The sequence below is a fragment of the Cetorhinus maximus genome, chromosome 9 (assembly GCF_964194155.1).
Source record: "Cetorhinus maximus chromosome 9, sCetMax3.hap1.1, whole genome shotgun sequence".
Taxonomy (NCBI): domain Eukaryota; kingdom Metazoa; phylum Chordata; class Chondrichthyes; order Lamniformes; family Cetorhinidae; genus Cetorhinus; species Cetorhinus maximus.
Window position 1 is genome coordinate 109,464,721 of NC_135887.1, and position 24,627 is coordinate 109,489,347.

At 44.3% G+C, this 24,627-nt stretch overlaps 1 protein-coding gene across 2 annotated transcripts in view; it reads left to right on the forward strand.

The window, feature by feature from the left end:
- LOC144684915 (deformed epidermal autoregulatory factor 1 homolog) overlaps positions 1–24,627 on the forward strand; it is an 84,099-nt gene that overhangs the window by 42,858 nt on the left and 16,614 nt on the right. For both annotated transcript variants that reach the window (XM_078549326.1, XM_078549327.1), the window contains 2 exons: positions 7,267–7,393; positions 8,774–8,902. In XM_078549326.1, the coding sequence (XP_078405452.1) occupies positions 7,267–7,393; positions 8,774–8,902 (256 nt within the window). The remainder of the gene's footprint in view (positions 1–7,266; positions 7,394–8,773; positions 8,903–24,627) is intronic.

Here is a 24,627-nt window from a genome sequence, read left to right on the forward strand (position 1 = left end):
GATAAGCATAAGGACGTTAAAAAAGGGTTAAATGTACATTTGCATTTGTTGAATAAAGCATTCAAGAGCGGGAGTAAAATCTTGCACCTAGCTGGGAGACGCCAAGCAATGTGTTTATATTACTAATAAAATTGGTGGAATGAAAGGGTTATTGTTAGGAGAGGTAAAATTAAAAAACCTGGTAATACAATGGAAAATTTACATTCAAAAGGGGAAGCTAGGTATAAAGAGGGAAAGGAGATTGTGTGTAAGTCAGAGGCATTTACGATCTAGCCAGCCTTTAAGTCTACAACTGTGCCTGCAAAAGAAACAAATTACAAGGAACCTCATTTTGAATTCATAAGATCAAATGTGCTTTGCCCGGGGTCTTTTTAAATCAATGAGTTTTACTGTTGCCTTAATGGGGGTGTAACTGAGAGCCAGATTAATTAGGGGATTTTTGTAGTTATTATAGTAACAATTTTGTAGACATATGTATGTGCTTACAATTTTTCTTGTATTAATTTAGTTTTAATTTAATTTAATTTAATTTAGTTTTATAAAAACCTCTTGGGACTCAGTGGCCTTATCACTAATGATTCAAAGCCTGCATCTCAAAACATACAAATTGCAAAAATGGATTATGACAGTTGTTTCAAGTTTTCCTCTGGGATTTAAACAGCTCAGCCTTTACCAACTGCTGTGTCATAACAATTAGGCTGCCAGAAAAAGTGGTAAGCCGAGGATTAGGAGCAATTCAGAATCCAGCAAAGGATGACCAAGAAACTGATAAAGAAAGGGAAAAAAGAATATGAATGCAAGCTGGCGAGTAACATAAAGGTGCACTGTAAAATCTTCTTTAGGTATGTGAAAAAGAAAAGATTAGCAAGGACAAATGTGGATCCATTAGAGGTGGAGACAGGAGAATCCATAATGGAGAATAGGAAAAGGTCAAAGAAACTAAACAATTACTTTGTGTTTGCCTTCACGGAGGAAGATACAGAAAATCTCCCAGAAATACTAGGGAACCAACGGATTAGTGAAAGTGAGAAACTGAAAGAAAATAATATTAATAAAGAGGTAGTAATCGAAAAATTAATTGGATTGAAGGTTGATAAATCCCCTGCACCAGATGAGCTACATTCCAGAGTGTTGAAACAGGTGGCTATTGAGATAGTGGATGCATTGGTGGTTATCTTTCAAAATTCAAACGATTCTGGAAAGGTTACAGCAAACTGGAAAGTAGCAAATGTAACCCTACTATTTAAGAAGGGAGGGAGAGAGACAACTGAGAACTACAGACCTGTTAGTTTGATGTCAGTAGTAGAGAAAATGTTAGAATCTATTGTAAATGATGTGATAACTAGACATTTGGAAAATAATGGTAGGATTGGGCAGAGAGTCAACATGGATTTATGAAAGGGAAGTCATGTTTGACAAACCTATTGGAGATTTTTGAGGATGTTACTTGTAGAATTGATAAAGGAGAACCAGTGGATGTGGCGTATTTGGATTTTCAGAAGGCTTTCGATAAGGTCCCACACAGGAGCTTTGAAAACAAAATTAGAGCACGGGGGATTGGGGGTAATATACTGCTATGGATTGAGGATTGGTTAACAGACAGAAAACAGAGAGTAGGAATAAATGGGTCATTCTCAGGATGGCAGGCTGAGACTAGTGGGGTACTGCAAGGATCAGTACTTGGGCCACCACTGTTCACAATCCATATAAATGAGTAAGAGGCACACGGTTACAGAGGGGAGACTTCAGCCTGAGTGAGACAGAGACCTAGTGAACATATTTGGGAGTTTGGTTCAAAGTGGGAATTCGGTGCACAGGGGGAAAGAGGTGCTTTAGGTAAGGTTTATTGCAAGAAGTGCGACTTAGAATAGAGTGCTGGGAATTGGATAATTAAGGGAGTTAGGGAAGGAAGGGAAGGAGGTGCTCTTTTGCGTTCTGCCTTCTAATTTACTCAGTCTTCAGCAAGTGGTCATACTCTGCTACATGAGAAGAAGCTAGTTATTTGGTAAGTATTTGGTAAGTGACTAAGGTTTATTCTATTCCTAAGGTTCAAAATAGCCTAGCAACTCATGGTAAGGATAATAAAATATATAAAAACAAAAATAAAATATATAATTCAATAAAGTAATTAAATAGTTAATTAAAACACATTAAGGATGTCAGGACAGGTGATGTGTCATAGCGGCAACATGTGGGAGGTACTGGGTGCCAGTTTGATCCAGGGCAAGCACGTCTGCAGTAAGTGTTTGAAGTTTGAGCAGCTTCCGCTCAGGGTTTATGAACTGGAGGCTGAACTACAGACACTGTGATGCATCAGGGAGGGGGAATGTAACCTGGATTCTTTGTAACCAGGAGGCAGTCACACCTCTTAGGACAGGGTCTTCAGATTTGGTCAGTGATCTGGGACAGGAGAGTGTGACTGCGAGTGAGGCAGTTAAGAGGACTCGAAGGGCAGGAGTGCAGGAGCCTTGGCCCATGCAATTGTCTAACAGGTTTGAGGTATTTTCAGCTTGTTTGGATGCGAGTATGGGTGGCAGGGTGGATGAGCTAACTGGCCATAGCACCATGGTACAGGAAGCCATTCAAGTGGGGGGAGCAAAAAGGAATGTAGTGGTAGTAGGGGACAGTATAGTCAGAGGGATTGACACCTTTCTCTGCCACAAAGAGTGAGAGTCCAGACGACTGCGTTGCCTGCCTGGTGTCAGGATTTGGGGCATCTGCTCAAGGCTGGAGAGGAACTTGCAGTGGGAGGGGGAAGACCCAGTCATCGTGGTCCATGCAGGCACTAACGACACAGGCAGGATAAAGAAGGAGGTTCTGCATAGCCAGTATGAGGACCTAGTGCCAAATTAAGAAGCAGAACCTCAAAGGTCATAATTTCTAGATTATCTGAGCCATGTGCAAATTGGCTAAGGGCAAATGAGATTAGGGAGATTAATGTGTGGCTCAAAGACTGGTGTGGGACAAGTTCCGGTTCATAGAGCATTGGCACCAGTACTGGGGAAAATGGATCTGTATCATTGGGTTGGTCTACACCTGAATCATGCTGGGACCGGTGTTCTAGCGAGCTGCATAACTAGGGAAATAGAGAGGGTTTTAAACTAAATAGTGGGGGCAAGGATACAAATTTGGGAAGATGCGGTAAATCAAAGAGCAGAGACAAGGCAAAATGAAAGGTATTATTATGCAAAATGATAAACAGAGCGTGACAGGAAGGGATAGAGAGTACAAATCTAACAGTAAATCAACAGATGAAACTAGAGATTATAAAAAGAATAAATGGATAAAACTAAAAGCTCTGTATCTGAATGCACGTAGCATTCAAAACAAAACAGATGAACTGGGAGTGCACATAGAAATAAATAATTACGATTTGATAACTATTATGGAGACATGCTGCAGGAGGACATGGATTGGGACCTGAATATTGAAGGGTACAGGATAATTAGGAAGGATAGGAAACGAGGAAAGGATGGAGGGGTGGCTCTGTTAGTTAATGATGGTATTAGCACAATAGAGAGGGATGACTAAGTTCAGCAAACCAGGATGTGGAAACAGTTTGAGTAGAGATGAGAAATGGTAAAGGCAAGCAGTCATTTGTGGGAGCTGTGTACCAGCCCCCTAACAGTAACCACATGGCAGGGTGGAGCATAAAGGAAGAAATAATTGGAGCTTGTCAAAAAGGCACGATGGTAATCATGGGATATTTTAATTTACTTAGACTAGAAAAGTCAGATAGGCAAAGATAGCCTAGATGAGGAATACATTGAATGTTTTCTGGATAGTTTCTTAGAACAGCATATTCTGGAGTCAACCAAAGAGCAGGCTATACTAGACCTGATATTATGCAATGAATTGAGAGTGAGGGAACCTCATTGTAATACATCTGCATATCATTATTAGGCCAGCCTGCCATTGAAACGGTGTGTTTCCCTGGAATGCATAACTAATGCGGCAGGTTTGGATGATACGACTTGAAAACCCGCCATTATAGCCAGCGGGTAAAACGTTGTTTTACCCACCCGCTACTGCACTTAGTGGAAATCTGGGACGATTCCGCCCTATTTTTTTAAACTTAAATAAGGGCAATTATGAGGGCATGAAAGTTGAGCTGGCTAAAGTAAATTTGCAAATTAGGTTAAGGTTTAGGTCAATAGAGATGCAGTGGCTAAAATATAAGGAGACATTTCAGAAAGCACAGAATAGCTACATTCTAACAAGTAAGAAAAAAGTCCAAGGGATGGACACACCATCCGTGGTTAACTTGAAAGGTTAAAGATAGTATCAAACTTAAAGAAAAAGCATATAATTGTGCAAAGACAGGTGGCAGGTCAGGAGATTGGACAGAATGTAAGGAACAACAATGAATGACTAAAAGACTAATAAGGAGGGAAAAATCAGAGTATGAGAGAAAGCTAGCCAGAAATATAAAAACAGATAGTAAGAGTTTTTATAAATATTTTTTTAAAAATGAGTTATCAAAGTTGGTCCTATAGAAATTGATTCTGGAGAATTGATAATGGAAAACAAAGAGATGGCAGATGAATTGAACAGGTATTTTGCATTAGTTTTCTCTACAGAGGATACAAGTAACATCCCAGAAGCAGCTATGAACCAGGGAATGGAAGTGGGGAAGGAAGTCAGGAAAATTACAGTCACCAGAGAAGTGCTACTGAGTAAATTGTAGGAGCTGTGGGCTGACAAGAGCCCGGGTCCTGCTGGACTTCATCCTAGGATCTTAAAAGAAGTGTCTGGTGAGATAGTTGATGCATTGATTTTAATTTTCCAAAACTCCCTAGATTCAGGGAAGGTCCAATTGGATTGGAAGATAGCAAATATAACTCCATTATTCAAAAAGGGAGGAAGACAGAAAGCGGGAAACTACAGGCCAATTAGCTTTACATCTGTTGTAGGGAAAATGTTAGAAGCTATTATTGAAAAAGTTATAGCAGGCCACTTGGATAAGCTCAAGGTCATCAGGCAGAGTCAACATGGTTTTGAAATGGAAATTGTGTTTAACCAACTTATTGGAGTTTTTTGAGGAAGTAACATGTGCTGTGGATAAAGGGGAACCGGTACTGTACTTGGATTTCCAGAAGACATTTGATGAAGTGCCACATCAAAGATGATTGCGGAAAATAAAAGCTCATGGTATAGGGGATAACATATTGGCATGGATAGAAGATTGGTTGGCTAACAGGAAGCACAGAGTAGGCATAAATGGGTCTTTTTCAGGTTAGCAAGATATAACAAGTGGTGTGCCACAGGGATTAGTGCTGGGACCTCAACTGTTTACAATTGATATAAATGATTTGGATGAGGGGATGGATGGGATGATTGCCAAATTTGCTGATGGCTTAAAGATAGGTGGGAAAGTAAGTTGTGAAGAGGACACAAGAAGGCTGCAAAAAGATATAGATAGGTTAATTGAGTGGGTAAAGATCTGGCAAATGGAGTATAATATGAGAAAATGTGAAATTGTCCATTTTGGCAGGAAGAATAAAAGAGAAGCATATTATCTAAAATGATGAGAGATAGGAGGGCTCTGAGGTGCAGAAGGATCTGAGTGTCCTCGTGCATGAACCACAAAAGGTTAGTATGCAAGGAATTAGGAAAGCTAGTAGAATGTTATCATTTATTGTGAGGGTAATTGAATACAAAAATGGGGAAGTTGTGCTTCAGTTGTACAGGGTACAAGTGAGACCACATTTGGACCGCTGTTTACAGTATTGGTCACCTTATTTAAGGAAGAATGTAAATGCATTGGAAGCAGTTCAAAGAAGGCTTACCAGACTAATACCTGGAATGGGTGGGTTGTCTTATGAGGAAAGGTTGGACAGGCTAGGCTTGTATCCGCTGGAGTTTAGAAGAGTATGTGGCGAGTTGATTGAAACATATAAGATCCTGAGGGGTCTTGACAGGGTGGATGTGGAGAGGATGTTTCCTCTTGTGGGAGAATCTAGAACTAGGTAGCACTGTTTAAAAATAAGGGGGTCGCCCATTAAAAACAGAGATGAGGTGAAATTTTTTCACTCAGAGGGTTGTGAGTCTTTGGAACTCTCTTCCTGAAAAGATGGTGGAAGCAGAGTCTTTGAATATTTTTAAGGCAGAGGTGGATAGATTCTTGGTAAGCAAGGGGGTGATAAGTTATTGGGGGTAGGTGGGATACAGATTTCAGGTTACTATCAGATCAACCATGATCTTATTAAATGGTGGAGCAGGCTCGAGGTGCTGAATGGCCTGCTTCTGCTCCTTGTTCATGTGTTCGTATGTAATATTTCCAATATAATAAAAGCAAAATACTGCAGATGCTGGAAACCTGAAATAAAAACAGAAATGCTGAAAAAATTTAGCAGCTCTGGCAGCATCTGTGGAGAGAGAAACAGAGGTACGTTTTGAGTCAGTATAACTCTTCTTCAGAGCTGAAGAGAGGTAGAAATGTGATAGATTTTATACTATTGGGGGGGTTGGTGGAGCAAAATAGAGGTCAGGGATAGGTGGGAGCTCAGGAGAGATTTGACAAAGATGTCTTGGACACAAGACAAAGGGAGTGTTAATGGCAGAGTTAAAGACGAAAGAAGGTGCTAATAGTGGCATAAAGGTAAGATAGGAGAATGTGTTAGTAGCAAAACAAAGGTCAGCGCTCTGTGAAAGCAAAACATAAGAAGAAGTTACAGATGGCTCTGTGGGGGCAGGGGGTTAGGAAAAAATAATTTTTAAAAAGATTGAAATGGAGAACAGAGTTCATGGCCTGGAGTTGTTGAACTCAATGTTAAGTCCAGAAGACTGTAAAATGCCTAATTGGAAGATGTGGTGTTGTTCTTCCAGTTTGCGTTGGGCTTCGCTGGAACGTTGCAGCAGGCTAAGGACGGAATGTGGGAAAGAGCGTAAGAGAGTGGTAGATTGAGAGAAGGGAAAGGTGACAGTGATGGTCCAACTCTACCACAGCTCACCTTCAGTCAGCCAATCTTGGGGGTAGGAGGCCTCATTGTCAGAGGCTTGAACTATTCTCCCACCTCCCTCCTGAATTAAGCTGTGAGACGTTGAGCAGCTATGGCTGGGAGTGCCTTGTTTAGGCAATATGAGGGGAATGGAACAGTTTTGAGGGGTTTTACTATTCACATTTGATATTTTGTGCCATTAATCTTTAAAATGTAAAGATGATGTTGATGAAAATGATGTAAAATGCTGTGATAGGGACATGTTGGTTACGATGGAGAGGGGAGTAGAGGTTATAGTCAGTGTCCTTTGCTTTTTTGCACACAGACTGGCCCAGTCAGGCTCTTCGTCCCTTACAAAAGACGCAAAAAGGAAAATGAACAAAGTACGACCCCAGTCAAGAAGGAATCTCCCAAGAACATCACTTTACTGCCTGCAACAACTGGAGCAACCTGTACGTGAAAAGACATAAAAGTATCTGACTCTCATCCTCTGTGCTGGGGGTGCTGGGGTGGGTGTCTTACAGAAATTCCGGTAGAGTGCCGCACTTGGGAAAGGCAGTTGAGATGACAGCTTCCATGTAACTATAGCCCAATCAGGGTGTGTGCTTTAATGAGGGGGGCACCTACAGCTCACATTGCCTGTCCAACAATTGTCATCCTCGGTAATCTGTGCGCTGTGTCTTCAGATTGAGCTTGAGTTCCGGACAATTGGAATGTGAAATATCTTCTACGGAACAATACAACCTCATTGATTTGAATATTTGTTAAAAATTGATTTACTTTTCCCTCTATCTCTGTTCCCTTTGATACCTCGCTGTTCAAAGGTTGGAACTCATGATAAAGTGCAGATCGCCTGGTGCCTACGTCATGTCTGACCCTAGTGCATATTGGTTGGAGGGAGGCACGCTGAGAAGTCTCATTCTGTCCTTGCTCTGTGCTCGCTAACCCGCTTAGCTCTCAGCCCATCAATGGCTTAATTTTAAAATTCACATTCTTTCTTCAAGTCCCTCCATGGCCTTACCTGTCGCCATCTCTGTGACCTCCTGCAGTTCTGCAACCTTCTGAAGTCTCTGCGCTCCACCAATTTCAGCCTCTTAGGCATCCCCAATTTTCATGGCTCCACCATCGACAGCCGTGCCTTCAGCTGCCTGGGCCCTAAGCTCTGGAATTGCCTACTAAACCGCTCTGTCTGTCTTTCTACTTCTCTTTCCTCTCTCTCAGACTCTCCTTAAAGCTTACCACTTTGAGCGAGCTTTTGACCTTAAGCCCTAATATTCCTTTATGGGGCTAAGTGTCAAATGTTGCCCAATTATCCTCCTGTGAGGTGCTTGGGACATTTTCCTACATTAAAGGCACCATAAATGCAAGTTGCATTTGTTATTGAATACAGATCAAGAAGAAAATCTCACTTTCCAGTCTCAAGATTGCTGAGTGTAATTTATTACAATTTCTGTTTCCATACAAACTGAGACTGACTAACTCAACACTGGCCAAACTCCTCTGGGTCCATGTGGATCATAACCTGGTAAAATAGGCTGTTAGAACTCAGTGTTGGGATCCTCCCTGAGGATAGCTGAGTTGGAGGGATAGATGAGGGCTGTGGGTGGATGTGGAAGCCTGTCTTCGCTTGATGTCATTGTTGGGAGCGGAGGAGGAGGAAATTATTGATATATTTTTATATTAACCTTAGAAATGATCAGGTCTACATCAAGCTGTAGTGAATTACTGTTAAACACATTTGGTAACTGGGAGAGTTAGAGAGTGAATTCTAAAAGTTTATGGCAATTGATGAAATTCCTTTGCTTTAAAATATTTAACTGATTGATTTCCAGTTACAGTGACACCGGCTGGGCAGATCACTCCTTCTGGGACGCTGGCCTTTGATCGAGCCTCCACAGCAGATGCCACTGCCATTATTTCAGATACTGCCGCACAGGGAGATGTCTTCACTAATACCACAGGTAAATAGCACTGCTTGCTCCACACTGTCACCAGAGACATGATTTAAGAAGTTGAGAAAAGGCCACCCAGCCCAACATGTTTGTCCTTCACCAGCCCCAGTGTCCACCTTGTGCAGCATGGTTTTCAGTTCACCCAGTCCAGTGCCCAACATTCCCAGACCAGGGCCCATCTATAGCCTGTTCACTGGGCATGGGTGACACTCACCATTCCTGGATTTCTGATCCCTCTAGTGCCGTGTTGGGGTTTGAAGTGATGATCGCTGGATTGCCTGTTCAATACAGTAAACACTCAGCTACTGTGCCCTTAATGTCTTCAGTTCTGCTGTTGCAGTGCGAACATTATTATTAGCCTTTGAGTGAATAGAGCTCTTGTCCACAATTTTGTGCAAATTTCCTTTCACTAATTTGCACAATGTCCTTATAACATATTAACCCGACTGAGCTTCAAGTCATATTCTAGGTTCAGTTCACCCGTCTCTGTGTAATTGCCCTTAGCCACTTCCTGCCTAAACCAGAGAGTGTCTCTGATTTTTCCTTAAGGTTTTTCTCAAACTAAGCTCTGCCTTGAGCTGCTGGGATGTGAAAATGACTGAGTTGGTTAACTCCCTCCCTATTCACTCCTCATTTGTATCATTGTGTCCTGTAAGCTGTGACTCACACTGAGCTCAGGCTCCACCAACAATTTCTCCAGGTGGGTGTTCTTCATGCGACCTCAGCAGTGAGGATCAGCAGGCCATTTGACCTCAGAAGGCATCACAACTAAGGTGTCGCCTGGTGTTCGCACACAAGTGCTTTCCGACAACAATCACTGGATAGTCACTATCCAATAGTGATCAGCAGGAAAGCTGATTGATTTTTTATCTCTGGTGCCTGTGGGACATGTTCTAGCACCTCCACTGCAGCCATGGAAAGCTCAGAGAATTCTGTGCAACCCAGAGATGGAGCCTGGAGGCTTCCTGCTCTGTACAGTTCACTACCACACTTCGAGTGCACCTGTTATACCCAGTCAATTGCAATTGATAAATACATTGATTAATTAATACGAAAGGCAGCTGATTTGACATTTATGTATCAAACTAAAAACATGTAGGGAATGTGCTTTCTGTGTGAACGCTAGCTAAAGGAGACGGGGTACAATCAGAATGGTTTCCTGTACTGGAACATGTGTGTTCTATCTTCTACAGCAGCAGCAGCTAGGACTTTACTGGAAATAACTTAGATAAAGTGCTCTTGAGGGAGCTGCTGTTTACTGAACAGGAGGGAGCAAGTGTGCCAATCATGTCATTTAGTTCAAATTAGCAGTTACTAACAGTTAACTGTTACCAAAATCCTGCCTGTTTGCACTGAGAGATTATTTTTTGGAAAGATGATGCCTGGTGTCTGCCTGACTGGAAGGGGCCCACATCTCCTTGAGGAACAAAAAAAGAGGTCATATGTACAGATCCCTGAAGGTAGCTGGATAGGCAGATAAGGTGATTAGGAAGACATACAGGACATAAACTTTCTTTTATTAGCTGAGGCATAAAATGTAAGAGGTGCTAGTGTTGCTTGTAGTTCTGGTCACTGCTTTACAGGAAGTATGTGATCACACAGAAAGGGTACAGAGGAGGTTGTAGTAATCTGATGTGTAATATACCTTTAAGACGAATGTTGAATTGAAAGGCCACATGATCTTGGTATCCAATAGCAGTGTAGCACGGGCTACCTCTGTAGTTGGTAGTCTTAAGTTAGAGTCTAAAGTGTAAAGACAGAGTTTTGAGCTGTAAGCACACAAGTGTAGCTGGTGAGTTCCTTTTGTAAATAAACAGAATGTGTTTCTTCTAAGAACGATCTACTAATCTTCTCTGTCTATGGTATCAACTGGGCCACCCCTAAACAAGCGTGCAACCCGGACCCTCAAGTCCCAGCAAACCAGGGCACAGGATCCAACAAACTGGCGATGAGAGTAAAAAGCAAGAATAGACACGAAAGGACGAGGAAAAGCAATAAAGAACGAAGGAAATCAAGAGAACTGAAATTGGGCTGTACCTCGCACGGTAATGGTGAAGACATCTCCATGTGCGGCACTATCTATGGCAGTGGCATCTGCTTTGGAGGCTCGATCAAAGGCCAGTGTCCCAGAAGGAGTGATCTGTCCAGCTGGTGTCACTGTAACTGGAAATCAATCAGTTAAATTCTTTAAAGCAAAGGACTTTCAAAATTGCCATAAACTGTTAGAATTCAATCTCTAACTCTCCCAGTTACCAAATGTGTTTAACAGTAATTCACTACAGCTTGATGCGGACCTGATCATTTCTAAGGTTAATATAGAAATGGATCAATAATTTCATCCTCCTCCTCTCCCGGCAATGACATCAAGTGAATACATGCTTCCACATCCACCCACAGCCCTCATATTATTGATTGTCGAAGCAATCCACTCAAAGTATGCCGCAATTTGGAAGAGTTGAACCTTTCAATCCAGCATCGGACAATTGGTCTCATTATGTTGAGCGCCTCGCGTTCTTCTTCCAGGTGAACGACATTGCTGGGGAGGAGAAGATGTGCGCGATTCTCTTATCCGCGTGTGGGAGTAAGACACATGGATTAATTAGAGATTTGTTGGCACCCAGTGCCCCAGATTTGAAAAGTTTTGATGACTTAGTGAACCGCGTAAAGAATCATTACCAGCCAAAGCCCTTGGTGACGATGCAGCGATTCATATTTAACTCAAGGAATAGAGCCACAGAGGAGACAGTTACTCGTTATGTGGCTTGTCTGAAACAATTAACAGAATATTGCGAGTTTGGTACATCTGTCGATGATATGCTTAGAGATCATTTGGTGTGCGCAATAAACGAAGATGCGATTCAGAAGAGATTATTGTCTGAAACAAATTTGGATTTTCAGAAGGCATTGGAAATTGCTCTGGCAATGGAAGGTGCAGCGCGGGACTCAAAAACTCATATGAGAAGCGCAAAATGGCGCCGTCCTCTACCTTGGACGGGGAGCCTCAGCCAAAAAGAGTGCGAAAGTGTAAGGCTTTGCTCAGAAGCAGGAAGCAGCCGCCGCTAGCAGACAAATAAAAAGAGATAACTTAGCAGAAAAAATATGGCATAATGGTAACAGAGGTGGAAGCAGACAACCTTGTAATGAACCACAGTTTAAAAAAAATCGAATGTTTTTTCTGTCATTGGGATGGACACCTGATGAGACATTGTAAAGGTAGAATCAGGCAGACTTCCAAACGGAAGCAAAAACCCAATGAGATCTACAGCATTAAAAAGCCTGAAGTAATACATTCAGTTATTTCTTCATGGTATAATTTAAAGGTAGGAAGAACAGAACCTACCTATGTGAGTTAATGAGAGGCTTATCAGAATGGAGGTGGACACTGGAGCTTCCACTACCGGGATAGGTGAGCATACTTTTAAATACCTGAATCATGGGGAACGTAAACTAAATCTGGAAGAAACAGATGCCAAATTGTAAACTTACACAGGAGAAGACATACAAGTCAAGGGCATAAGACGTAACTTAAACTCAGCAAAGCGACGGTATAACGAGGCTCATGCTGCAACTTGCAACTTGGTGGAGCAAACTATCAGAACGCTGAAAATGATTTCCGGTGCCTGGACTGGTCTGGTGGAGCCCTGCAATACCGTCCACAGAGGGTGTCACGTATCATTGTCACTTGCTGTGCCCTTTACAACCTGGCTCTGCAACGGGGAGAGGAACTGGCTGAGGAGGAAATGCAGGAGCTGGAGGTCTCCTTCGATGAGGAGAACGTCGATGGTGATGAGGGTGAGGAGGTCCTCGAAGGCGGCAATTACGGCGATGAGGCCCTTGCGCTGGCCAGACGAGGCAGGCATGCTCGGGAGGCCCTCATAGCTGCTAGGTTTGTGGGGGATGGTGATAACATGCAGTATGCAGATGCCATAAGATCCTCACTTTGCATCTATGAATGTTTGACTCCAGTCTGGCTTATGGCAATGCACATACCCTTTGTGACGATGCTCCTGTCATGGTGGCACAGTGGAGGCCCTAATTGTCTCTCGAGTGCAGGAGGATGATGACGTCATAGATATTCACATAGTCTCTCAGAATGTCTAACTCCTTTCTGGCCAAGGGCAGCTCACTTGCAGCCTGTGATCAGGGTCATATCATAGACATGCAGCCATGAAACTTTAAAAGCATCTGATCCTTTACCTGCCTTCAGCTCCTGAGCCCTGCAGGAGCACAGCATCACTGGTCACAGATGCTGAAGAGATGCGGGCCAGCCCCACCTTAAAGGTGCTGAGAGCACATAGAGAGAACTCTGTGGCACCTGCCCATGAGATTCTGGCAGCAATGACTAGCACCGTCGGGGTGCAGGCATCAGTAATGTGTCCAGGGAGTGTGAGGCCGGACCATCGCTTTGGTCTGAAGGCTGCACAAAGCACAGGAATGAGGCCCTGGACTGAGACACCTGCCTTTCTCTTGTGCAGAAAGGTTTCACATCTGAGTGACACGAACACTGCTCATCAGAACAAGGAGCCATAGGCAGGGAGACGTTCTTGAGAGTTTATTGACAATAGTGAACATTATGTACAAGTGATTAACACCCATGCTCAGGCTGTGCAACTACATCTTCTTAACCTTCCTAACCTTGCCGCTACATCCTAGTGCTTCCTGGACATCCACAGCAGGGGTGGAAGCAGCCTACAGACTGCCACACCCTGTCTGTGATGGCCTTGACAGGCGCCTTCTGGAGGGCTGAGACCTGGAGGGCCCAGGCCTGCCTTCGGAGACCTGCTGAGTGGCAGTGGGACCCTCCTGGACCTGCGGAGTCAGAGCTGCTGGGGTCACAGGAAGAGGGAACTTGGTTGGGCTGGACACTCCCGGAGTCACCTGGGTGGATGGTCCCAGGGTGTGCACCTGCTGATCCTCCTCCCTATGAGTGCCCGAGGGCCCTTGGCTGACTCCTTGAGAAGGGGTAGCTGGAGTGAGATCGAGCTGCCCCACACCCCTCTTGCTTACATACTGTTGGAGGCCAACTATGGCATCAGCGGTAGAGTTCAGCCCGCGCAGCAGTGCAGGAGCAACGTCCTGGACCAAGGTCTCCATGTCGGCCGCCATCCTAGCAGTGTTGACCTTGGTATGCCAACACTATCACCTCAGCATGAAGGCAGATGGACTCCTTCATTGTGCCTTGCAATCTGAGGAGTGCAGCGGACATCCCTTCCTGATGTTCCCGAGCTTGCCTTTACAGCTCCAGCAACTTTGACATGACCGAGCCCAGACACTTGTCATCTGACTTAGACTCAGCAAGTTTCTGGCCTCCAGCAGTCCTCCAAGTGTCGGACGCCTGGGAAGTCACTGCCGCCGCCTGCTGTGATCAGAAAGTGTGATGTGCTCACCAGATTGTGATCCCAAGACTACTCTAAAGCTAGGTCCCACCAAGGTGTGTGTCTCTGCACTGGTGGAGGGTGTGGGTGAGCGCTGTGACGGGACTTCAAGGAGGGTGCCTTCAGATTCCTCTTCAGAGGTTTCTTCGGGGCTTGATTGGAGGCCCTGGGTCGTGGACTCCATTGGCTGTTTGGCAGATGTGCCTGCGAAAGCAAGAAGAGATAATTGGTACATGGCAGTGACCTGTGAAATAGGACAAATCGCTCACAGCATGGTTGTCTGATGGATGTTGCACTGCTGGATTCTCTCTTGGTAGAGAACTGCCGACCTCACCGTCAGCACAGGAATGGTCCAGATCCTCGCTGGTCAGCTGAATGGCTCTGTTTTCAAAGTCTGTGAAGACCTTGATTTCAGGCATTCCTCCACTGGTAAGTGACCTCTCCCCCTTGTTGTGAGCCAGTTTGTCCTGTATGAATAGAGATGGGGAGAGTGTACCAGGGCGCCTGCCAGGCCAGATAATAAATATGCCTGGCATGTGTGGGTGGTGAGTGGTCCCACGGATGGGATAAGGACAATGAAGGTGTGTATGTTAGGGTATGTATGAACCGGCAGTGAGTGAGGTCCCTGTGGATGTGTGATGGGTTTGTGAGTTCAGAGTGATGAGAAGAGTGACTTACCCTGGCAGAACAGAGATCATTCATCTTCTTGCGGCACTGGGTAGCTGTCCTCTTTTGCAGGGTGTTGGCGCTGACCACCGCCTCCCACGTCAGATTAGCGAGGTTGCTACCCATCCTGCGGCCAGAGTGGGGGTCGAGGACATCACAGCGAGCCTCCACTGCTTCCAAAAGGCGCTCGAGGGATGCATCATTGAACCTGGGGGCTGCAGTCTTATTGCCCTTCACGGCCATGTCTTCTTTGCAGCCGTTGTGGGCTGGCAGCACTAAGAGGTGTGCGCGTGGTTGCACTTTAAATATGGTGCCCGGCGTGATGAGGCAGCGAGATAATGGTGTGGGGGGCGAATGAATGCCCACTTGCCATGGAAACGGCGAGTTTCCTGGGAATGTATAATTAATGCGGCGGGTTTGGAACGAAACGGTGTGAAAAGCTGCCATTGCGGCCCGCAAATAAAACGTCGTTTTACCCGCCCACTACCTCACTTAGGGCAGAATTGTCCCAGATTTGCACCATGTTTCTATAAATTTATGTTCCATGCTCTACTGACTGCAGAAACTGAACACTTTCTTCTGATAGTTAGAAAAGAATATGTTGAAAAGAAAATGATGCATCTCCTTAAAACTGGGGGTGGCAGAGGCTGGAGGTGTGGGCATATTGGGCAGGGGGATGGCAGGGTAGTCAGGGGCTTGTGGGCGATGGGTGAGGGGATGAGATAGATTGGCAAGTACTGGTGGGGGTTATTATTCAGTGAATGTGAGCAGTGCTGTGTCTGGATGGGTGGGCCTGAAGTTTCAGGCAGTCTTTTCTCATCCTCCTTTGTATTTTTGTCTCTGTATTTTGTTCACTCGTCCTTTCTCATATATGTATTGATGAAGGAGTGATAGCTGAGCTGGTTCAAAGCCTCCTTGGGAATCTCTGCCATTCCTTGGTTGACCAGCCTTGAAACACTGGAGCTGGCCTTGTGACATTTGATGGCTTTTCTCATCCGAGTGGTGATCTTATAGAGGTTTGTAAGATCACTGAGGAAATGGAAAATGTAAATTTGGAATATTTTTGAAGTTAAATTTTGAGCATTGGACCTTGGTTCAAACTAATAAAAGGCAAATTCAAGACTGATGGCAAGAAATTCTTCTTCATGCTCAGAGTGATTGATACCTGAAATAGACTTTGGATATTGTGGTGCAGGCAGAAGCCACAGAACCTATTAGAAAACATTTGGATGCTACAGTGTGAGGATTGTAGGGTCTCCCTGGGTGGTTGAACTCAGATGGTCTGTCTGAAAAACCCTCTTCACCCGTTACTACTTGAGTGATGCAGGAAGAGCTTTGTGCCAGTGGTCTTCCTGCTGACTACAGGACAAGCAAGAGGGAAATGGAAGCAATTCAGAACTTACAGAAGCCTTTGTTCAATTCACAAGCTGGCATATTCCCACCTAGGCGCTATATGGGAGGGTGTATCGTGCGGCAGTTCTATAATTACCTCCAGTTTAAATAGATTATCTAATCCTCAGGACTGCGGAAGTCCCATGGATGCCATCTGTGCACTGACAGCTTCATACCTCCTGTTTCCTACAAGTGTGAACCATGACTTTCTGACTGAATTTGAAACGTGTGATTCTATTGTTTATGAAATAATCACAGAGAAGTTAAAAATCACAGAGAACTGGAGAAAAGAGATGTTACAAAGGAGAAGAGAGAGAGAGAGACACACACACACACACCCAACAACGGGTCCTTTGTTGGAGGGTGATTTGATAATTAGTGATGCTACAATTGGTGATTGTATAATGGTGATTGAGGTGGAGGGAGTTGATTTTGAGGCTAGTTGATGAGATGCTGATGGCTTTGTCCTGGATGATGTCAAGCTTCGTGAGTGTTGGAGCTGCACTCATCCGGGCAAGTGAGGAGTATTCCATCACACTATTGACTTGTGCCTTGTAGATGGGGGAGCCAGGAGGTGAGTTACTCACTGTGGAATTCCCAGCCATTAACCTGCTGTTGTAACCATGACATTTATAACAGTCATAATGAAACATCACTCCACGCAAGTGATCTGGTACAGTGGGGTTTACTCAGGCTAATGTTTAATTAAACAAATTCCAACTCCCTTTTCCTGCTGGCAGAGTAAAAAGTAAGAGATCTTTGGTCATCCCAGCAGCCAAGATAAAAACCAAAATATGAACAACAATCAAACAAATAATAATTGTGTTCCTGCCCTTATATGTTTTCATCTTTGCTGTATGCAAATAGGTTTGTGGGAGGGACATTTTAATAGAATGTTTGAATGCAGAATAAATTTTGCATTTGTCTTAAATTATGACTTTTTAACAAGGTTACATAGAATTAATAACACAGAGACATTGGCTCAGCCAGTCTGTGTTGGTGTTTATCCTCTCCTAGGCAGTATTGTTAATCCCATGTGCTCACCCCATTCCCTTATCCCTTAATTGCCCCACCTATCGAACTGATTCTTAAATGTTTAAATGGTCTCTGATTCATCACTGACTCATTTGTGAATTCATTGTAAAAGCTTTGCCTTCTCTGGTCCAATGGCCAGCTGCTTCAGTGAGTTTGATCAGCCTCTAATTTTCACGAGGCTGGGGAGAGTGACAGGTAGAGAGCAGATCAGAGATGGCTGTCTTTCAGGAGCTGTACTGTTCCTGGGCTGTGTCTGAAGTGGCTGAGAGATTGCAGTTCATCACCATTCTACTGATAAACAGCAGCTTTTTACAAACTGCAGAGTTCAAAACCTCAAAGAGTGAAATTGTCTAAATCATTTTCTGGCACCAATCACTGTGTTAATTGCTCTCTTATCTGCTGCTAATTTTCAGTCTAAAGTTAGTAATTGTAATGTTTTGTAATTATCACGGATGAAAGGCACCATATGTGCATCCAGGATTTTATAGAGCAAATCACAATCTATGGGGGCTGGAACAAGTGTCTCAAGATAGCTTTGCTGTAGATTGTTCATATTCCCCTCTGGATTTCTGTGTTCAGTGATGCATTTCAATTTCTGCCAAGTCTAGTGAGCGGTCAGTGCAGTATGCGATGTGATTTTGAGTTATACACACAGGAAGCTCTCAGCTTCACCCACCTGCTTGTGCCGAGTTAGATATCAGACTGGAAAACCATAGGGAATACAATAGCTGACCTTAATCCTTCAACCTCCGAGGAAAAATTCAGCCACAGTGCCCTCTCTGTTTCTCCCTCCACCAATTCCCCATGCTCACACACTGTCTCTCTCCCTGCACCTCTCCCTCTCTCTCCCCCACACCCCCCTATCCCTTTCTCTTCTCCTTTCATTCTTACCTCTTTTTTACTTCCCCATAATCTATTTCTTCCCCCTCTCTTTCTCCCCCTTACATACGAGTTAGGAGCAGGAGTAGGTCACTCGGCCTTTCAAGCCTGCTGCGCTATTCAATTATATCATGGCTGACCTGACCGTAACCTCCCGCCTATTCTCGATAACCGTTCACCCTCTTGTTTATCAAGAATCTACCTACCTCTGCCTCGAAAACATTCAAAGACTCTGCTTCCACTGCCTTTTGAGGAAGAGAATTCCAAAGACTCATGAACTTCTGAGAGAAAAAATGTCTTCTCATCTCTGTCTTAAATGGGTGACCCCTTATTTTTAAACAATGACCCCTAGTTCTAGATTCTCCCACAAGAGGAAACATCCTCTCCACATCCCCCCCTGCCAAGACCCCTCAGGATCTTATATTTTTCCAACAAGTCACCTGTTACTCTTGTAAGCTCCAGCAGATACAAGCCTAGCCTGCCCTCTCTTTCTTACCCCTCTCTTTCTTACCCCTCTCTTTCTTGCCCCTCTCTTTCTTGTCGCTCTCTTTCTTGCCCCTCTCTTTCTTGCCCCTGTCCTTCTTCCCCCTTCTTTCTGCCCCCTCTCTTTCTTCCCCCCTCTCTTTCTTCCCACCTCTTTCCTCCCCTTCCCCCTCTGTCATCTCTTCCCTCTCCTCCCCTTGTCACCTTCTCCCCTCTCTCCCCTCACTCCCTCTCTCTCTCCCCTTCGTCCTCTGTCTCTCTATCTTCATCCTTTGTCTCTCTCCCTTCCCCCTCCTCTCTCCTTTCTCCCTTCTCTCTGCCTTATCCTCTCTCTCTCTCCCTTGCCCCCTCTCTCCCTTGCCCCTCTCCCTCCCTTCTCCCCCCTCTCCCTTCCCCCTTTCCTTTCCCCCTCTCTCCTTTCCCCCTCTCTCCTTTCCCTCTCTCTCCCCCTTCCCCCCTCTCTCCCCCTTCCCCCCCTCTCTCCCTTCCACCCTCCCTTCACTTCCCCTTCCCCCTCCCCCTTCCCCCTTCCCACCCTTGCTTCCCAATCCCTTCCTCAATTGCTTCCCCCATCCCCCAACTCCCTTTCCCCACTCCCTTCCCCCTCTCTCTCCCTTACTGCGCTCTCTCCCCATTCCACCTCTCTCTCCCTTCCCGCCTCCCTCCCTTCTCTCTCTTCCTGCCTCCCTCTCACTCCCTTCCCCTCTCCCTTCCTTCCCCCTCTCCCTCAATACCTTCACCCCTCCCTCTTTTCCCCACTTCCTCTTTTCCCCATTCTCCCTCTTCCCCATTCCCCTTCTCCCCCCCCTCTCTTATATCCCTGCCTCTCTTATCCTCCTCCCTCTTTTAACCTTCCCTCTCTTATCCCCTATGCCCTCTTACCCTTCACCTTCTCCTATCCCCCACCCTCTCTTATCCCCCTCTCTCTCTTACCCCCAACCCTCACTTATCCCCCCTCCTCTTATCCCCCTTGTTCTCTTATCCCCACCCTCTATTATTCCCCCCCTCTTATCTCCCACCCTCTTTTTCCCCCTCTCTCTTTTAACCTCCCTCCCTCTATTACCCCCCCTCTCTCTTATCCCCTGTCTGTCACTGCCCTCTGGCTTTTGATGGAAATGGTGAGTATCTGGATATTGGGACTGACCATTGTCAAGTTTGGCCTTCTGCAGTCAGCTAACCTGAATAATAGTCACTTGGGCACCACAAGAGCAAGAGGTTACAACCCAGCATTGACAGGTTAAACAAGTAGGTGAAACTTTCCAAATGGAGTTTAATGTGCAAAAGAGTGAGGTCCTTCACTTTGGACCTGAGAAGGACAAATCAGAATATTCTCTTCACGGCTTGAGACTAAGAGCTGTGGTAGAGCAAAAAGATTTGAGAGTTCTGGTATGCAAATCACTAAAAACTAGTGCACTGGTAGAAAAAGTAATCAAAAAGACTGGTAAAATGGTGGCCTTTATCTCACCGGCCTTGAACATCAAAGGGGAGAAAGTTGCACAAAGCATTGGTCAGACCCTGTCTGGAGTATTCAGTCCTGAGCTAAATTATGAGGGCAGGTTGAGAGGTGATCTCATCGACTTTGTTTAACTGATAAAGGAATTTGATAGGTTAGATGGAGGAAAACTGTTTTCCCTGGGCTGAGGAGTCCAGAACAAGGTGACACAATTTTAAAATTAGACCTAGGCCATCCAGGACTGAAATCAGAAAGCACTATTTTACACAAAGGGTAGTGGAATTCTGGAACCTTCTCTCCCCCACTCCCCCAAAAAACGTGAAGACTGGAGGTCAGTTGGAGATTTCAAGATGAAGATTGATACATTTTTGTTGGGTGAGGGTATTGGGGGATATAGATCAAAGGTGGGAAGATGGAGTTGAGATACAGACCAACCAATGGAATGGTGGTGCAAGTTCAAGAGGCTGAATGGCTTCCTCCTGTTCCTGTGTAAAAGACTCGAGAGGCTGAATGGTCATATCCTCTTCCCATAAACCACCAAAGTACAAATGATGCCTGAAAATCTCCATCATGGGTCTGAATTTTCAGGGGAAGGACGAACAGTCTATACAAGGCCAAGCTTTAGCATTTGTGCCTTGTCAATACTGAGTGAAAAAGTCATGAGTGCTCCGTTAAAAAGAATTGATTCAACCAACATGGACTGCAGAATGCATTGTTGAAACGTCTGCGTGTGGAGCATAAATACTGATATAGACCTGTTGGGCCAAATGGCCTGTTTCTGTGCTGCAAATATTATGTAATTGATCAACTGAGTGACAATTATCCTCCATTTGAGAAAAGAATTAGCTTTCATTCCTATAGCCTCATGTCTTCAGGATGACTTAAGAGTTTCACAGCCGATGAATTACTTCTGAAGTGGTCACTGTTGAATTATAAGGAAATGATATAGCCAGAGGGTTTCAGACTTCTCTTACCCTTTGTGTGCAGGAGACAATAATGCAAGGCAATGATATGGGGAATAATAACCAGAGTGTGATAGGAAGGGACAGAGCATACAAACATAAGATTGCACCAGCAAATAGGTCAGAGTAGGGCAAAATAGTAAAAATTATGAATTAAAGGCTCTCTATCTGATGTGCGCAGCATTCGTAAAAAGATGCATGAATTGGCAGCACAAATTGAAATAAATGGATGTGATATGATATCCATTACAGAGACACGATGAAAAATTTTCAGGTCGATGAGTGGGGGTGGGGCCCGCTCGCCGACGCGTAAAATGACGCACGGTGACGTCCCGACGTCACTGCACGGCATTTAGATTTTCAGGTTGGTGGGCAGGCAAAGAGCCCAAGGCAGCTTTCGCATTTTTCATGGAACCTCATTTACGGGCGGGACGAGGTTTCATGAAGGGTTTATAAATTAAATTAAGTTTTTCATTAACTTTCATTGACATGTCCCAGCTCATGTGACACTGTCACATGAGGGAACATGTCCTAAAATTTTTCCTCGTCTTTATTTTAATTTCTGAAACTTAAACTAATCTCCCTGAGGCACAGAGGTTTCTCAGGGAAATTTCTGTGCTCTTACGCATGCATGCGCATAAGAGCACAGGCCCCGACTCAGGGGATTCCAGCCCCTCCTCCCCCGCGTGCACAGGGAGCACTTAGCGCTTCTGGGTGCGCGTCACGCTGGGCGTGCCTTAATTGGCCCGTTCATGTAAAACGGCGGCACGGCCCCGATCGAGGGCGCCAATCGGGTTCGCACCCACCCCTGCCCGCCCCCGCACAACTCTCCCGACAGGGGGAAATTTCTGCCCATGGTTGCAAGTTGACTAACCCAAGGCTGGGAGCTAAATATCCAAGAGCATTTGACTTTTCGGAAAGATAGGAAGAAAGGAAAAGTAAATGTTACTAAAGGATGAGATCAATACAGTAGTGAGAAATGTTTTTGACTTGGAAGATCAAGATATAGAATCAGTTTGGGGGGAAAAAAGAAATAGCAAGGAAAATAAATCACTGGTGGGAGTTGCTTATAGGCCCCCTAGGAGTAGCTACATTGTAGTGTTCTGATGCCCTTGGCCTTCTAGGTGGTAGAGGTCACAGGTTTGGAAGGTGCTGTCGAAGGAGCATTGGTGATCCAAATGGCCTACTGCTACTCCTATTTCTTATGTTCTTATGTTATGTCCTTATACCCTATCTGTTCCGCTTAATATCATGAAAACTTCAATCAAATCACCTGTTAAGCTTTTAAATTCAAGTTGCCCTTGGGGTTCAGTTTCAGTGAACCTACACTGCACTCCCTCCAAGACCAATATATTCTTAAGGTTTGGTGCCCAGAACGCCCACAGTAATCTAGCTGTAGTCTAACCAGGGCTTTGTACAGTTTTAGCATAGCTTGTATTCTAGTCATGGCCAGCATTTCATTAGCCTTTTTGATTATTTTCTGTGCATGTTCATGACATTTTAATGATCTATGTGCCTGGACCCCCCAAGTCTCTTTGAACCTTCACTGTTTCTAGCTTTTCCCCTTTTAGCAAGTACTCTGTTCTATCCATTCCAGGTCCAAAGTAGATGACTTCATATTTGCCTACATTGAAATCCACTTGCCACAGTTTTGCCAGTTTGCTTAATTTATCAGTATCCTGTTTTACTTTTATGCTACCACCCAGATTGCTAACAATGCCGCCCATCTTTATGCCACTAGCAAACTTGAATATATGGCTTTCCATCCCATCATCTCAGTCTTTAATAAATATAGTCAATAGTTGAGCCCAACGTAGATCCTTTCGGGACATACTAGTCACATTCTGCCAATTAGACTACCTGTGATTATCCTTATTCTCTGTCTACTGCCACTCGGACAATTTCCTAACCAACTCAATAATTTGCCTTCAATGAGCTTCAACTTCAGCTAGCAGCCTCTTATGAGGGGCATTATCAAATGCCTTCTGGAAGCCCATTTAAATAACATGCGTAGACATTCCCCTGTCAACTATTTTAGCCACCTCTTCAAAAAGATCAATCAGGTTCTTCAGGCCTGTCCTACCCTTTACAAATCCATGCTTGCTCTCTCTGATCAGCTGAAAATTATCAAGATGTTCAATCACCCTACCCTTAACTATATAGACTCTAGTAATTTCTGAACAACAGGCATTAGGCTAATTGGCCTATAATTCTCACTTTTATCCGCTCTCACCTTTCTTAAATAGTGGAATGATGAGCAGTTTTCCAATCTAAAGGAACAGTTTCCAAATTGAAGTAGATTTGGAAGATTATATTTAAGGGCATCTGCAATGTTCTCATCACTTCACTTAAACCCCTGGTCCTGGGGATTTGTCATGCCATTACTTTCTACATTACTGCTGCTTTTCTGTTAATTTTGGTGAGATCTCATGCCTGATTCAATATTAGTTTACTTGGGATGCCTGGCATGTTATCCTCTTCCAATGTTGCAGTGGTTATGAAATATTTTTCGTTGAAGGACCACTTTTCAAATGCATTAATAATCATGGACTCCCCATCTAAATTATAATACTGTATAGTATACATAAAATTACTGCATATTCAGAGTGCTTTAATGATGCTTTTAAGAAAAGAGGTATTTTCTTATAGATATCTATGAGGTAGACGTGCCTGCTTCTCACTGCAGTCTGTCTGTATCCTCCAAGGGAGAGGGGATCCTGGAGAAAGTAATAGGGAAGCAGTGGGGATGGGGAGTCAGAGGGGGAGCAGGAGCAAGGGGAGCATTATAGGAGCAGGGGGTGAACAGAACATGCCTCTGGCCACTTCTTGATTATGGCGCCATGAGCGGTTGCCCACTTGTAAGGTTGGCCCTACATCACAGACACACTGGAAGGTCTCTGCAGACCTCAGCTTGAGAACCACTGTTCTATTGTAAATACTGATGCCAAGTAATTATTCAGCATGCCCACTATTTCCTTATATTCATTGGCCATAGTATGATAGAGTATGATCATAGTATGATAGAATTTTACATTATGTTTGAAAGTGATATAGTTCATTCTGAAACTAGGGTCCTATATCTGAACAAAGGAAACTGTGGAGGTATGAGGGTGTTACAGACAGGAATTAATTTAAACAGAAATAATTTCTCCTCTCACTACCTGTCCGTAAACAGAAAGGTGTTTTGATTTGTTTCCTTCTTTATAAGTGGTGGCGTTTTTCCCCAGCCCTCGGTTTTTGTGTGCAAACTCGAGATAGGATGAACTCGAAGGGTTAGTTTATTTGCGCACATTCAAAACGTGGGAAGAGGGTTCACAACATCACTTCCACACTCAGACAGTAAAGAGAGAGATAGACAAAATAAGGTTTTGTAGTATAGAGACCACAGAGAAAGTAAATATTGATTCACGTGGGTTCCAGAGTCTAGAATCAAAGCCCAATGAGGTATTCATTCACGGAGGTCAGCGGGCTGAAAACTGATGCTCTATA